Source organism: Rana temporaria, chromosome 5 (genome assembly GCF_905171775.1).
Source record: "Rana temporaria chromosome 5, aRanTem1.1, whole genome shotgun sequence".
NCBI classification, from domain to species: domain Eukaryota; kingdom Metazoa; phylum Chordata; class Amphibia; order Anura; family Ranidae; genus Rana; species Rana temporaria.
The window spans coordinates 358,063,379-358,081,332 of record NC_053493.1 but is presented as its reverse complement, the minus strand read 5'-3'; the positions used below and the strand labels follow the sequence as shown (position 1 = coordinate 358,081,332).

Here is a 17,954-nt window from a genome sequence, read left to right as displayed (position 1 = left end):
TTCACCATCTTTTTTCTTACTGGCATCCAAATCCTTTTGTACCTGGTCAGAGTTTTCTGCCTCCTGCGCATATGCTTCATCAGTAGTTTCTGGCACGTCAGTGGCTTGAGAAACCATAGAGTCCTCGGGTTTTGCAGATTCCTTATCAGAGCTATTACCTTTGGTAAGAGCTTTCATTTGCTCCTGAGAAATGCGGCTTAGCAGAATCTCTGTGTCTTGATACTTTTCATGGTTTAATTTTTCAGCCTTAGACGCTTCTTTTTCATCTGCAAATTTGGCCAATGCTTCCCCGAGGCCGACACCTTTATCATCAATCAGTAAAGTAACATCATCCTCTTTTAAAGGGAAATCTTTAAAGAACGCAACTACATCAGCTTTTGTAATATTAGCGGCAAAATTTCGCAAAAACACAAACCTCCTGTGTTCTTGAGAGCTTTCGGATTTTCTACTTGAACGACCCCCACTGGATCCTGACTTTCTGCGGTCGATTAACTCCAACATGCCTTTTTTAGAAATGGGCAATATGTTTATAGTATGACCTTTAAAGGAGTCCAGGTTTAAATTTAGTGCTCTTTTATAATCTTTTTGGGTTGTGAACATTGCAAAGGCTTCCCTTGTTCTTTTAGCGTCTTTATCAAGTAGGAATGTAATGTGAGAGTCATCCATGTCAAGATCAAAGAAGAATTTTTTAATGTCCGCTTTTTCAGCTCTGTAACTTACATTAATCAAATGAACATAAAATTCACGGATGTATGGTGACCTACGTCTCTCCCTCCTTGGAGATCTAGAGCGGGTTCGCCTTCTTCTTCGAGGAGGAGATCTACGGGGAGACCTACGCATGGCTCTACGTGGAGGAGATCTACGCGGCGGAGGACTGCGTTCCCGTTTCTGAACATTTGAATCACCACCATTTTTGTTCCACTCATCCTCATCTGAAAGTCGGAGTGCTACTGGAGAACCACCAAGGAAAACACCATCAAGTTTCAGTCCCTCACTAGCCTCATTAGTGCCTTTAAATTTAATTAGGGCGTTGCCATTTCTCACTCCGCTTACAAATTTCAAGAAGATGACATCCTCCACTGTAAACCCCTTAAAAAATTCTCGGAGTTCAACTTTTGTAATTTTTTGGGACATCCCGTGTATGTATAAAAATGAAGGTTTCGCTCCACCCTGGACGCGAGTAGTTGTTCTCTGACTCATTCCTGAAGAAAGACCACCCAAAGAATCATTTGGGCCAATTCGGTAAACCTCCAATGCTCGACGCATCTCCAATTCATTGCTGTAGGATAGGTAAATGTATGAAGTCTTCAGAGGACGTCCGGATAGTGTCATTGCATACTGGGCATCTTCAATTGACCCAAATATGATAAAGGCCTCACCATATTTTCCTCCTGTGATATAAACACCTCCCCTTGGAATATTTAATCCATAGAAAAATTGTCGAACGTCAAAAGAATCCGCAACAGGAGGAAGCCCCTGTAGACGTACGATTATTGTCATTTTCAGGTCTGAAACAACTGCACCTGCAAACAAGGAAAAGTGTTCAAGAAAAAAAGTTAACTTTATGCAAGTGTTAATATCATGCAACCACTAACAAAAGTCCTATGAAAATTAGGACAGCAATAAAGCTACTATTCTACGTTAGCACTTATATTGATTAAAGTCTTATTCCGACTATTATCTTTTATATTTTTAAAAGTATTGTGGCTCACATGCCTGTACATAGGTTTATCAAGATTGACAGTAAAGGGATAATGTTACAAATGTTTATAAGCATAAAACCATAAGGTAGCATGAAATACAAAAAATAGCAATGCATTATACCCCAAATTAACTTCTAGTTTAAAGTGGAAATAGACTACAAAAAAAACATTAGATCGCATACAACGCAATGCATTTCGTCAGCTAGACGTGGTCAAGGCGATTTGCTCAAGTTCAAACCAAGCACCAGAATCGGGAAGAAAGGGTATTTAAAGCGGTTGTAAACCGCTGGGTGTTTTTTCTTTTTAAGGATCCGCAAGGTAAAGGCATAATGTGCATTGCATACTAGTACACGTGAAACTTACTAGTTTCACTAGCGGCCATCTTTTACCGGTCTTCCTTCTGGGTCTGCGGCTCCAGCGATGCGACAGGCAAGAGCTGCAATGACATCACTCCTGCACAGGGAGCTGTCATTCATGGCACATGTATCTGAAGACCAGTGGCCGGCTGCATGTAATGTGAATATCTCCTAAACTATGTACGTTTAGGAGATATTTCCAGTACCTATAGGTAAGCCTATAATGAGGCTTACCTATAGGTACAAATTATGCACAAGAGTTGTGGGTGCACTACCGTGTCCCGCTGCTGCATCCATTGACAGACAGTGGGATTTGGCCCCACACCATGCATCACTGGATTTGACAGCAGTGGGATCATCCACTCAATATTCTCATCAAACATCCACATGTCCTGTCGACTCGCTGCACCCCCTCAAATTTCCTGCCCATAGAGGCGATCTATTTTACAAACTGTTCCTTTAATTAAATATTGGCATGGTACACAATTCAACAGCGCTCAATGGTTTTAAAACGGCTCATACAGTTGCAGTGTTCCATCAGGGTGGATATAAATCAATGATTTTTTTGATTTTGATCAAGTTTATTTTAATAAAAATTATCTAAAGAGTTTTCTATTTAAGATACATTTATCATTTAGTTTAAAGGAACACTAAAGGTTTGTTTTGTATTAGATCAATTGATTGCTGTAAGCCAGGGGTCTCCAAACTGCGGCCCGAGGGCCAAATGCGGCCCTTTGCAAGCCTTTATCCGGCCCTCAGGGCTTTATTCCTTCCACTGATATTAGGCACTATTCTTCCCACTGACTCCAACAAGGGGGCACTTTTTCTTCCACTGATACCAATGATGAGATACAATTACTCCTACTAATAGGGGCACCACTCTTTATCCTACTGATCGCAAACTATGAGGCCATATTTATTCTCACCAATGTTGGGCCGGGGCTTTTTCTGCCCCCGCTGGCCACAATCCAGCCCTCCTAATGGCTGAAGAACAATAAACTGGCCCTTTGTTTGAAAAGTTTGGAGACCCCTGCTGTAAGCTAGAGCATTTAATATCACTTTTTTTCCTTTTGACCTCCAAAGTACAGTAATCCAGGTTTGAAAATGCCATTTCCTGTCTCTCCTCTTCTTGCTTTCCACCAGCATCTGAGCCGTTTTGCATGGTGGAAAGCAGAATGTGCTCACCCCCTCCCTAGGACTACAGCCCCGCGTGAAGATGCTCTCTTATCCCTCACAGGCATGGAGGCTAAGCCTAATGGGAACTACAGTTCCCATTAGGCCGTGATGTAGCAAGAATGAATGCGCACCGCAAACCAGGAAGTCAGTGAGAATAACGATTCAGGAGTGACGGAGGTGAATAAAACAGCTCGATTTCAACAGGTATCAAACTAGTTATAATGCAAAACATTACTTTTTACTTTATCAGCTACTGTCAGACTTTAATTTAAGAGGAAAATATTTTTGTCTTTACAACCCCTTTAAGCATGAAATTCAGCTTATGTAGAAAGAGGTGGTATACAGTGCAATATTTAAAGTGGAGTTCCACCCATTTTTTTATGTTTGTCTGTGCTGCATGCCCTAATCTCATAGCGTTCAGAATGGACAATTTTTATTTAATTAGTTGCTTGTAAATACCTTTATTTTGTAATCCTTCATTACTTCCTCCTCCTTATTAGCCTAGGCTATTAAGTCACAAGGCTATTTGCAAGGGTTTCTGGGATAGGCATCATGTTTCCCAGTAGTCCTTGCAAACCTGACTGAAACCCATTACATTGCTTGTGCAGCACTGAGCATGTGCGAGATATGCAAAGCTGAAATCCAGGAAGTCATACAGTCTGGCTTCATAATGCCCACACTTGAGATGGGCACGGTCTATTTCTAGATTATAAACTATCTAAATGCTGTAACAACCTAACAGAACTGCCCTTAGTTTACAGACTAACTTTACTAGAATACATTAAGCTTGTGTATTACAGGGGTATTTATATTTAAAAAGTGAAATTGTGGGTGGAACTCCCCTTTAAATTGTTGGTAAACTCATTCAATGAATCCAAGCTCTGCAAGCTGAGATAACATGCACTGCATTGATGCATTCACACAATTTCACAGTAACCACAAGATAAAAACATTTTGGAATATTCCTTTATCCCATTGTTTTGCAAATCTATGTACACTACAAGCTGTGTGATTGAATCGGTTCGGATATCACCGTTTTACTAACCTGACAGCTTATTCTAAATAGGAAACCTTCATTTTGTTTGCAAATATTAAATATTCTAACTACCAGTAAGAATAAGTCCTTACATTTAAAGAGCACCTGTCATTTCAGATCCATCATGGCAGCACTTGTTAGTGGGCATCCACTTATCTGTCGTCATGTCCCTCACCTTGTGTCACTGTCACATTCCCAGCCATACCATTAAAGTGAATGGGACTGTTGGTGAGTCAACAGTGGGTCAGAGGAGCTGCTGCAGGACGGAAACGACAGTTGCTCTTTAAAAATGTAAAATCGAGTTGACTTAATTCAAATCCACCCTGCTAAGGATTATACCAGATGGGGCACCACAGCCACCCAGCACCACACCGAAAACAAGCAGGCGAAGAATTACTCCACTACTAGGCCATCCATGGCTGCCATACCTTATCAAACTTTTTAGGGCAATTCCTACACAGATAAGACATATTCCTGGAAACTACAGACCAGTAAGCCCAACATCAATAGCAGGTACATTTTTGGAGGGGATAAGGGATAACTAGATCCAAAAATTTACTGGTGGAAAAAAAATATATATATATATTTGCAGTAATCGGCATAATATAGGAAAGGTTGTTCTTACCAGACTAATCTTCTAACATTCTACGAGAAAGTGAGCTGCCATCTAGACAGGGGAAGGCCTGTAGATTTAGTGCATCTGGATTTTGAAAAAGGCATTCAATACAGATTCCCATAAATGGTTCATTTACAGGCCAAGTCTATAAGCATGGATCACAAGGTTATTTCTTGGGTAAAAAAAAAATGGTTACATGGACATGTCCAAAGAGTGGTGATAAACAACATGTACAGACAAAGTACCCATACTCAAAACAGCACTCCAATCAAATAAATGATTGGAGGGTTGCCCAATACCACTTTAAGACAGAGTACAACTACTCGTCAATACCGATACTTTGTCATGCGACAGCTTTTTTTGGGGTGGTGGTTTACATTTGCCAAAGCAGTGGTCATCAAGCCGCAGTGGTCATCAAGCCGGTCCTCAGGGCCCACCAACAGGCCAGGTTTGCAAGATAACTGAAATGCATCACAGGTGATATAATTTGCTGCTCAGTGATTGCAGTATTCTAGTCTGCATCTCCCCAAGGTCATACATAAAACCTGGCCTGTTAGTGGGCACTGAGGACAGTGTTGATGACCACTGCACCAAAGGCATGCAATTCAAAAGCCTTAAACACACCGGGTGTCTCCTGTTTGGTCCAGTTATCTCAAACAACTCATCGCCCAGGGAGGTCATGTAAAAAAGGCTCTACATAGCGCGATACCGTTTTAAACCCCCCCCCCCCCCCCCAGAAGATCACCCCCTTAAAACCACACATAAATTGTAACATGCATTTGGCTGAATAATCGGTACGGAATGCCGTCTGCCACCCAACGTGTTGAAAGTATCTGGCTGTTCCTTTCTGGTAGTGAGGCACACATGTCACGACTGGCACAATGGAATCCCTGACCCCCCTCCCTCCTGTGTCACATTTGGCACCTTTCAGGTAGAACTGCACAATTAATCGCGGAGAGAATCGCGATCTCGATTCTCCCCGCGGGATGACCCGCGATTCTTATATGTTACCGCCATTCCACGTAACCAGCGTGGAACGCAAATGCCGCCGACATCCGGACAAACGTGAGCAGCCTGGACTTCTCTCACAGTTCAATACAACTCTAGTGTGTATCCATGCGCCACCCAGTGGTTCCCGGCGGAACTGCTTCTGATGTATTTATCTTTCTCACAGTTCTGTACAACTGTGTATCCATGCACCACCCAGTGGTTGCCGGCGGTACTGCTTCTGATCTATAAAAAAACAGACCAGTGATATGTCTATATTGTTAAAGACCATATAACACCTATGAAAAAAGCAAAAGTTTGATTCAGCTTTTTTCAAAGGAGTTATATGGTCTTTAACATTATAGACATATCACTGGTCTGTTTTTTATATATTTGTATTTTCAAATAAATCACAGGTTTATTTATTTGGGGAGGGGGGGGTTCTGGCAATCAATTTTTGAGAATCGTGATCTTTAGTCTAAGCAAAAGAATCGAGATTCTCATTTTGACCAGAATCGTGCAGCCTACTTTCAGGGGAGAGGAGGGAGCCAACACCTATGTAATACAGGTATTTGCTCTCACTTCCAAGCAGATCACCTCGGTGATCGAGGTGACCTACGCCACTTCCGGTGCCTACTCCAAATCCCGCCCTGTTTTGTGGGAGACACTCAGGTCCCAAAAGACACCAGGGACCAGTGGAATAGCGCAGCACGACTCGCACATGCACAGTAGGGAGTAGGGGTGTAACGGATCGTTATTGATCCGTGATCCGCACGGATCAACAGCCTCGGATCGGCACACACGTGATCCGCGGGATACGCTGTAACAGCCGACATTGTAATTGCCTCCGCTCTGCTGCACTCACACAGCCCCGCCTCCTCCTAACCCCCCAGCTTGTGATAGACAGAATGCTGGGATGTGTTCTGTCCATCACAGTGCGGGGTTAGGAGGAGGCGGGGCTGTGTGAGTGCGAGTGAGCCGATCCCTTCCTCCCTCCAATCACACTCTCTTCTATCGCTCCTCATACATCGCCCCGCCCCTTCTACACACACGCCGTGTCCCCATGTTATCTGCCTGTGTGTCCATCCAGGAAATGTAGCGGAGAATCACCGGGAACCGCAGAAGTGGGTGAGGGGCGGGTGTCCCTGGCATGTAGATCTGTCACAGCGCCGGTATTTGTGAATTTACCCTAAATGAAATAGCCGGCAGTTGTTTAGTGTGGATTGGAGGACTCTGCTGGTTTTCTCTCCTTCACTCCACGGGCTAACAAGAGAAATGTATGCGTGTATGGCTAGCATTAGTAGAGGAGGGGAAAGATATAATCTCTCATCCTTTTATCACTATTTGTGAATTTTGTTTTCTCTATCTTGTGACTGAAGATAAGAGAGTGAGGGGAAATGTCACTAATGTTGCCCTAAACCACCATAACAATTGGTCCCTACCTTTTACCATGCCGTTCAAAGCTATAAAATAAAAATTTTGCTGAAGTTAAACTTTAAGTGGACCAGGTGGGTGTCCTTTCTCAAGTATTCAAGATTGATGGATGAATGCTGCATGTACTACAAACCATTGTCACACTGTAGTTAACCGTTATGGTGCAGATAGAACCAGGATCAATTGGAAAATATATATTTCCAGTTGATTGTCAGTACTAGTAGTGTAGGGATGATCAGTTGATGAGGCTGCAATTTGGGGCACGGTGAGACTACAGTGGAGGGCACAGGTCACACTGCATTGATGGGCATTTGTCTTGTCTTTTTTTTTTTTGCCGATCCGAAAAATGATCCGATCCGTGACTCCCGATCCGAGGAACGATCCGAACCGTGAGTTTTTTGATCCGTTGCACCCCTAGTAGGGAGCCAGGAAGTAAAGGCGCTGCGGCTTCATTTCCCGATTCCCTTACCGAAGATGGCGACGGCAGCACTCGAGGGAGGAAAGATTGGCTTCGGGTGCCGACATCGTGGGTGCCCAGGACAGGCAAGTGTCCATATATTAAAAGTCAGCAGCTGCTGTATTTTCCCACAAGACCACGGAGGGAGGGGAATGGGCTTTCCATTTAAGTGTGATTTCTCTCATGGCATAATATAACATAGTAGATTAATACATCTGGGCCATTGCTCATCGGCTAAAATACCCGACAATGCCAGAGTTGGGGAGACCGGGAGGGTAAGCTGAAGATGGAAGTTAGTTAGCTCAAACACTTCCATCCAAAACCGAACCACCCTCGGGCAGCACCAATACATATGTAATTATGTGCCAGTACCCGTCTAACAGCGGAAGGCAAACCTGGAAAGGTAGATTCTATGCAACCTCTGGAAGGTATAGTACACTATGTAAGAATTTAGTCTTGATCAACCTCTCGATGAAATTATTTTTTGTGACGTCCTCCCTGTCAAGTTCAGGCAGGTTTATCTTCCCCCACCTCTCAGCCTGTCCATCTTAGGGGAGTCTACACTAAGTAGTAGGGGTGCGCATCTTCACGGTCTCACAATTCGATTACGATTATCTGGCCAATGATTCAATTCCGCGATGCATCACGATTACTGACTAGCTCTCACTTCCAACTGGGCCGCCTAGGCGGCCCTTCCTCCCTGCAATATTCTGAGACACATCACAGGTCCCAGAAGATTGCCCGGCTATGCAGGACAGCGCAGTGAGATATGCGCACCTGGCTGTGAAGCTGCAAGCTGTCACAGCCGGATGCCCACCGGCTGGAGGTATCCCAGACAGAACCAATGTCCGCTAAACGGCATGGCTGTCAGTCAGACACACTGTGACAAAGCCATAAAGACCGGTCATATGTGTGCCCTAGAAAAAGATGTTCCCCGGCCGCCCCTGGAGCTGAGGGCCGGCATACGCTCGATGGCCGAACATGGGGGGGACAACAAGAGTCAAGACACAACCTGTCACCCAGTCGGCAGTTGATAGAAGAATCTCATGATCCAAAAATGCAGGAACAAAACAATAAAAAGCGAAAAAAATCTCCAGAGTACAGGACTCCAGAGTGCCTGTCCTCTCCTGAGGTTAGGCAGAGAAAAAAACTGAGGCTGCTAGAGCAGGGTGTGGGTTATAATCGGGGAGCCATGCCCCCTGGGAGGAGCTGCACTGAGGAAAGTGTTAACACTTAAAGCGGGAGTTCACCCTAAAAAAAAAAATTTAACATTAGATTCATGCTCATTTTGTCAAGGGGAATCGGGTATTTTTTTTAAAAAAAATCGAACCAGTACTTACTGTTTTAGAGAGCGATCTTCTCCGCCGCTTCCAGGTATGGTCTTCGGGTCTGGGCGTTCCCATTTGATTGACAGTCTTCCGACTGTCGCATACATCGCGTCACGAGTAGCCGAAAGAAGCCGAACGTCGGTGCGGCTCTATACGGCGCCTGCGCACCGACGTTCGGCTACTTTTGGAAAATCGTGACGAGATAGATGCGACCGTCGGAAGCCTGTCAATCAAATAGGAACGCCCAGTCCCGCAGCCCATACCCGGAAGCGGCGGAGAAGATGCATCTCTAAAAACGGTAAGAACGGCTTTGGTTTTAAAAAAACTACCCGATTCCCCTTGACAAAATGAGCATGAATCTAATGTTAAAAATTAACATTTCTGGGTGAACCTCCATTTTAAAGTGCTTTTTTTCTGCCTAAATCTTCCTGGAAGGAAGCGGATATAACACTAAGGTCAAAGGCTGCTGTGTCTGTCCATGAACGGAAGAGAAACTTTTTTTTTTTTATATATTTTTGGGGGATATTTATTAGAGCAAAAAGTAAAAAATATTGAATATTTGTTGCTCTATTTTTGGTTATAGCGCAAAAAAACAACCGATCAAATACCACCAAAAGAAAGATCTATTTGTGGGAAAAAAGCGATGCAGTGCCGAATCGCAAAAAGGGGCCTGGTCCTTCACCTGCATTTTGGTCCGGGTCTTAAAGGGTCACTAAAGGAAAAAAATGTTTTTGCTGAAATTACTGTTTACATGGTATAGAGACATAATAGTTAACCGATTCCTTTTAAAAATGATTAAAAATAGATAAAAACCAATCATATAATGTACTAGTTTCGTTTTGTTTTTGCTGTTGTTTCCTGGTTCTCTGATGTACAGAGCCAGAGAGCCAATAGAGGGCAGTGAAGGTTTTGCAAAACAAAACTTGATTGGTGCTGAGGAGTTTTAGACACACAGTAATCACACCTCCTTGATTAGTCACCACAGTGAGAAATTTCCCAGTACTGTGGTGATCAGGAAACAGACAACCAGGAACTGTCCAGAACAGAGGGGAATTACAGCAACATCAGAGCAAAAAACGAACAATGAGGACATGAAACCAGGACTGCAGTAAGGTAAAGGAAGCTATTTCGCTAAAAAAGTTGTTTCCTTTAGTGACCCTTTAAGTCAGGGGTCTCCAAACTTTTGACTTCGAGGGCCACATTGTATATTTTACAGATATTCGCGGGCCGAAAAAAAAAGAAGCCATTTATAAATTACTCCTCAGCTATGGAATAGAGCAGAATTTAAAAAAAAGCTGCCATTAGCAGGGCTGGATGGTGCACCTGTATCCTCTGCCCGCACCTAAATGCCAGAGCCTCGTGCACTAGGGCCAAATATTAAGTGTGCACGAGGCCTTACATCAGTGTTCCCCATCAGAGCCCCCTCCACATCTACATCCCCACCAGAGCCATCACCACATCCCCATCAGAGCCATCACTACATCCACATCCCCACCAGAGCCCCCACCACATCCCCACCAGAGCCATTACTACATCCACATCACTACATCCCCATCAGAGCCATCACTACATCCACATCCCCACCAGAGCCCCCACCACATCCCCACCAGAGCCATTACTACATCCACATCACTACATCCCCATCAGAGCCATCACTACATCCACATCCCCACCAGAGCCATCACCACATCCCCACCAGAGCCATTACTACATCCCCATCAGAGCCATCACCACATCCCCATCAGAGCCATCACCACATCCCCATCAGAGCCATCACCACATCCCCATCAGAGCCATCACTACATCCACATCCCCACCAGAGCCATCACTACATCCCCACCAGAGCCATCACTACATCCCCACCAGAGCCATTACTACATCCCCATCAGAGCCATCACCACATCCCCATCAGAGCCATCACTACATCCACATCAGAGCCATCACTACATCCACATCAGAGCCATCACTACATCCACATCCCCACCAGAGCCCCCACCACATCCCCACCAGAGCCATTACTACATCCCCATCAGAGCCATCACTACATCCACATCCCCACCAGAGCCATTACTACATCCCCATCAGAGCCATCACTACATCCCCATCAGAGCCCCCATCAGAGCCCCCACCACATCCCCATCACTACATCCCCATCAGAGCCATCACTACATCCACATCCCCATCAGAGCCATCACCACATCCACATCCCCACCAGAGCCATCACTACATCCCCATCAGAGCCATCACTACATCCCCATCAGAGCCATCACTACATCCCCATCAGAGCCCCCACCACATCCCCATCAGAGCCATCACCACATCTACATCCCCATCAGAGCCATCACTACATCCCCATCAGAGCCATCACCACATCCCCATCAGAGCCATCACCACATCCCCATCAGAGCCATCACCACATCCCCATCAGAGCCATCACTACATCCCCATCAGAGCCATCACTACATCCACATCCCCACCAGAGCCATTACTACATCCCCATCAGAGCCATCACCACATCCCCATCAGAGCCATCACCACATCCCCATCAGAGCCATCACCACATCCCCATCAGAGCCATCACCACATCCCCATCAGAGCCATCACTACATCCCCACCAGAGCCATCACTACATCCCCACCAGAGCCATTACTACATCCCCATCAGAGCCATCACCACATCCCCATCAGAGCCATCACTACATCCACATCAGAGCCATCACTACATCCACATCAGAGCCATCACTACATCCACATCCCCACCAGAGCCCCCACCACATCCCCACCAGAGCCATTACTACATCCCCATCAGAGCCATCACTACATCCACATCCCCACCAGAGCCATTACTACATCCCCATCAGAGCCATCACTACATCCCCATCAGAGCCCCCACCACATCCCCATCAGAGCCATCACTACATCCACATCCCCATCAGAGCCATCACCACATCCACATCCCCACCAGAGCCATCACTACATCCCCATCAGAGCCATCACTACATCCCCATCAGAGCCATCACTACATCCCCATCAGAGCCATCACTACATCCCCATCAGAGCCCCCACCACATCCCCATCACCACATCTACATCCCCATCAGAGCCATCACTACATCCCCATCAGAGCCATCACCACATCCCCATCAGAGCCATCACTACATCCACATCAGAGCCACCACTACATCCCCATCAGAGCCATCACCACATCCACATCCCCACCAGAGCCATCACTACATCCCCATCAGAGCCATCACTACATCCCCATCAGAGCCCCCACCACATCCCCATCAGAGCCCCCACCACATCCCCATCAGAGCCATCACCACATCTACATCCCCATCAGAGCCATCACTACATCCCCATCAGAGCCATCACCACATCCCCATCAGAGCCATCACCACATCCCCATCAGAGCCATCACCACATCCACATCCCCACCAGAGCCCCCACCACATCCCCATCAGAGCCATCACTACATCCCCATCAGAGCCATCACTACATCCACATCCCCACCAGAGCCCCCACCACATCCCCACCAGAGCCATTACTACATCCACATCACTACATCCCCATCAGAGCCATCACTACATCCACATCCCCACCAGAGCCATCACCACATCCCCACCAGAGCCATTACTACATCCCCATCAGAGCCATCACCACATCCCCATCAGAGCCATCACCACATCCCCATCAGAGCCATCACTACATCCCCATCAGAGCCATCACTACATCCACATCCCCACCAGAGCCATCACTACATCCCCACCAGAGCCATTACTACATCCCCATCAGAGCCATCACCACATCCCCATCAGAGCCATCACTACATCCACATCAGAGCCATCACCACATCCACATCAGAGCCATCACTACATCCACATCCCCACCAGAGCCCCCACCAGAGCCATTACTACATCCCCATCAGAGCCATCACTACATCCACATCCCCACCAGAGCCATTACTACATCCCCATCAGAGCCATCACTACATCCCCATCAGAGCCCCCACCACATCCCCATCACTACATCCCCATCAGAGCCATCACTACATCCACATCCCCATCAGAGCCATCACCACATCCACATCCCCACCAGAGCCATCACTACATCCCCATCAGAGCCATCACTACATCCCCATCAGAGCCATCACTACATCCCCATCAGAGCCCCCACCACATCCCCATCAGAGCCATCACCACATCTACATCCCCATCAGAGCCATCACCACATCCCCATCAGAGCCATCACCACATCCCCATCAGAGCCATCACCACATCCCCATCAGAGCCATCACCACATCCCCATCAGAGCCATCACTACATCCCCATCAGAGCCATCACTACATCCACATCCCCACCAGAGCCATTACTACATCCCCATCAGAGCCATCACCACATCCCCATCAGAGCCATCACCACATCCCCATCAGAGCCATCACCACATCCCCATCAGAGCCATCACCACATCCCCATCAGAGCCATCACCACATCCCCATCAGAGCCATCACCACATCCCCATCAGAGCCATCACCACATCCCCATCAGAGCCATCACCACATCCCCATCAGAGCCATCACTACATCCCCACCAGAGCCATCACTACATCCCCACCAGAGCCATTACTACATCCCCATCAGAGCCATCACCACATCCCCATCAGAGCCATCACTACATCCACATCAGAGCCATCACTACATCCACATCAGAGCCATCACTACATCCACATCCCCACCAGAGCCCCCACCACATCCCCACCAGAGCCATTACTACATCCCCATCAGAGCCATCACTACATCCACATCCCCACCAGAGCCATTACTACATCCCCATCAGAGCCATCACTACATCCCCATCAGAGCCCCCACCACATCCCCATCACTACATCCCCATCAGAGCCATCACTACATCCACATCCCCATCAGAGCCATCACCACATCCACATCCCCACCAGAGCCATCACTACATCCCCATCAGAGCCATCACTACATCCCCATCAGAGCCATCACTACATCCCCATCAGAGCCCCCACCACATCCCCATCAGAGCCCCCACCACATCCCCATCACCACATCTACATCCCCATCAGAGCCATCACTACATCCCCATCAGAGCCATCACCACATCCCCATCAGAGCCACCACTACATCCCCATCAGAGCCATCACCACATCCACATCCCCACCAGAGCCATCACTACATCCCCATCAGAGCCATCACTACATCCCCATCAGAGCCATCACTACATCCCCATCAGAGCCATCACTACATCCCCATCAGAGCCCCCACCACATCCCCATCAGAGCCCCCACCACATCCCCATCAGAGCCATCACCACATCTACATCCCCATCAGAGCCATCACTACATCCCCATCAGAGCCATCACCACATCCCCATCAGAGCCATCACCACATCCACATCCCCACCAGAGCCCCCACCACATCCCCATCAGAGCCATCACTACATCCCCATCAGAGCCATCACTACATCCCCATCAGAGCCATCACTACATCCCCATCAGAGCCATCACTACATCCCCATCAGAGCCATCACTACATCCCCATCAGAGCCATCACTACATCCCCATCAGAGCCATCACTACATCCCCATCAGAGCCATCACTACATCCCCATCAGAGCCCCCACCACATCCCCATCAGAGCCATCACCACATCCCCATCAGTACATCCCCATCAGAGCCCCCACCACATCCCCATCAGAGCCATCACTACATCCCTATCAGAGCCCCCACCACATCCCCATCAGAGCCCCCACCACATCCCCATCAGAGCCATCACTACATCCCCATCAGAGCCATCACTACATCCCCATCAGAGCCATCACTACATCCCCATCAGAGCCATCACTACATCCCCATCAGAGCCATCACTACATCCCCATCAGAGCCATCACTACATCCCCATCAGAGCCATCACTACATCCCCATCAGAGCCATCACTACATCCCCATCAGAGCCACCACTACATCCCCATCAGAGCCCCCACCACATCCCCATCAGAGCCATCACCACATCCACATCCCCATCAGATCTCCCACCACACACAGTTTTGTCCCCCCTCTATACTTGTGTGCCCCCCCCAGCACAGTATTTTCCTCATCACTGTCTGTCTGCAAGTTTCCCGTATATCAGCGTGTTCTGTGCTGCTTGCCTGCTTCTGAAGAGCCAGCATTAGAGCAGACACGCTGTACTTCCCGGCTCCCGCCCCTTTTACACAGACAAGCTGTTACAGCTAAAATTAACTAACTCTGGTGGAGGAGCTGGGAAGTGCAGCAGGTCTGCGCTGAAATCCCTCAATGCATGTCAGAAGGCAAAGCAAGCCGTCCCTGCAGTGAGTCTGATCACTGAAGCTGCGGGCCGGACAAAACGTCCTAGCGGGCCGGATGTGGCCCGCGGGCCGTAGTTTGGAGACCCCTGCTTTAAGTGGTTAACTGGCCCAAAGTTGGGAATCAGGGAATAGGCATACGTGCGAGAGGTTGGGGTTACCCCAGAGAGCAATACAAGCGGAGCTTCTTCTTTTGGGTGGAGCTCTGCTTTAAAGGGGAGTTCCAGCCATTTTTATGTTTATTAAAAGTCAGCAGCAACAAAAAGTGTAGCTGCTGGCTTTTAATAAACAGGCACTTACCTGCTCCAGCGACGCGCCGGCCGGGGCTCCGCTCCTCTCCCCCCCTCCCCGGCCGGCATCTTCAGTGTGGGCACCCGGCCGTGACAGCTTTCGGCTTCACGGCCGGGCACCCACTGCGCATGCGCGAGCGGCGCGGCACTGCGCATGCGCGAGCGGCGCGGTGTAATTGGCCAGGAGATCGCCTAGGACCTGTGACGTGTCCTAGGCGATCGCCTACAGCAGCCACTTCCTGAAGGCGATTAAGCTTAGTCGCCTACAGGAAGGAGGAAGTGGGACAGGAAGTCCCACTCGTGCTGAAGCCCCCACTCCCCCCCCAAAAAAATTACATGCCAAATGTGGCATGTAAGGGGGAGAGGAGTGGGTTAAGAGGAAGTTCCAAATTTGGGTGGAACTCCTCTTTAAGTGCAAAATTGTGATGGAGCAATATAAATGATTGCCTTTGGGTTTAATACCACTTTCACATGTTTTACCTTCAATCATGAAGGGGTAAACAAAACAAAAAAAAAAACACACACCACACACAAAAGCCATTAACAATTTACTGAACAGAAGATTCTAGAACGAACACCCGGCACTCCTTTGCCAAAAATCGGATGTGGCGGCAGGACAAAACTACAATGTGACTGGCAACGTACACACTGCAATCCTCCATCCTTTAAAAAAAAAAAAAAATTAAAGCGGGAGTTCACCCGGAAAAAAAATGTAACATTAGATTGAGGCTCATATTGGCAGGCAGAATTGGGTGTTTTTTTTTAAATCGAAGAAGTACTTACCGTTTTAGAGAGCGATCTTCTCCGCCGCTACCGGGTATGGTCTTCGGGACTGGGCGTTCCTATTTGATTGACAGGCTTCCGACGGTGGCATACATCGCGTCACGAGTAGCCGAACGTCGGTGCAGCTCTATACGGCGCCCGCGCACTGACGTTTGGCTACTTTCAGAAAATTGTGACGCGCGACTGTCAGAAGCCTGTCAATCAAATAGGAACGCCCAGACCCACAGCCCATACCCGGAAGCGGCGGAGAACATCGATCTCTAAAACAGTAAGTACTGCATTGATTTTTTTTAAAAAAACACCCGATTCTGCTTCCCAAAATGAGCCTCAATCTAATGTTTAATGTTAAAAATTGAGTTTTTGGGTGAACCTCCACTTTAAAAATGAACAGCCCTGTCATATTACATACAAACCAGCTGTGGCCTGCAGGCCCGGGCTGTGCTTACAATACCAAGCTGAGGGGGGGGGGGGGTTACTAGAAAACTGCTGAGTCAACTAACCAGAACACCAGTCATAGAGACAAGACCTTTGTCCTCTGCTAGAGATATCATCATCGCCAACATCCACGGCCCGGGAGCCTCACATTACTCTAAAATGTGAAAAATATATATATATATATATATATATATATATATATATATATATATATATATATATATATATATATATATATATATATACACACACACACACACATATATATCTATCGCCAACATATATAGCCCCCAGATATGAGAGAGAGATATATTGTTACTGATATAGAGAGATGGAGAGATATATACACACACACATAATATATATATATATATATATATATATATATATATATATGATTTTGGATATTGAATACACACACATTATATATATATATATATATATATACACACACACACACACACCTAGCTGGTTGATATAATGAGGACACATGGGGAGTCCATACAAAGGTGAAAGGCCTGCTGTGGTCCTCCAAGCCCCCATCTATCAGGCCTCAGTCACCTCTCTCTCACTCTCTACTGTGATAACTGACTCTCACCGCGCAGAACCCCGCCATCACAGACACACACAGAGAAGTAAGGTACCTGTAGAGAAAAGTGAGGAAAGCTCTCACAGCTCCCGAGGAAGGATAGGCAGCAGCCGTTGGCGCCCGGTGTGGTAACACACGCTCCGTTTACAGTCTACCTCGCGACAAAATGGCGCCCGGAGCGGCGGACACACACTTCGTGCGCAGAGGCTCCACCTGGGGCGTGGCCAATGTTCCCGCCTCTGCAGCCTAGGCAGGTGGGAGGGGCCACGGAGTCCAGACTCTGCTGGCCAGCAGGTGGGCGGAGCCACTGGGACCGAGAGCCGATGCCTGTGCTTGTGGGTGAAGGCACCTGGCCCAGGATCTGCTGACCAATCAGGAAAGCGGGGGCCACTGTGCTCAGAATTTACTAGCTAGACAGGGCGGG

The 17,954-nt window shown here is 47.4% G+C and overlaps 1 protein-coding gene across 3 annotated transcripts in view; it reads right to left on the bottom strand.

Moving 5' to 3' along the window:
* The window catches only part of LOC120941329 (RNA-binding protein 12B-like), a 35,027-nt gene extending 17,299 nt beyond the window's left edge, over positions 1–17,728 (bottom strand). For all 3 annotated transcript variants that reach the window (XR_005749539.1, XM_040354659.1, XM_040354658.1), the window contains exons 1-2: positions 17,586–17,728; positions 1–1,523 (exon numbers count right to left, since the gene is read on the bottom strand). The exon at positions 1–1,523 is cut by the window's left edge. Coding sequence is in view for 2 of the 3 variants with exons in the window: in XM_040354659.1 (XP_040210593.1) it covers positions 1–1,500 (1,500 nt within the window). In the remaining variant the exon portion in view is untranslated. The remainder of the gene's footprint in view (positions 1,524–17,585) is intronic.
* Positions 17,729–17,954: the final 226 nt, after the last annotated feature.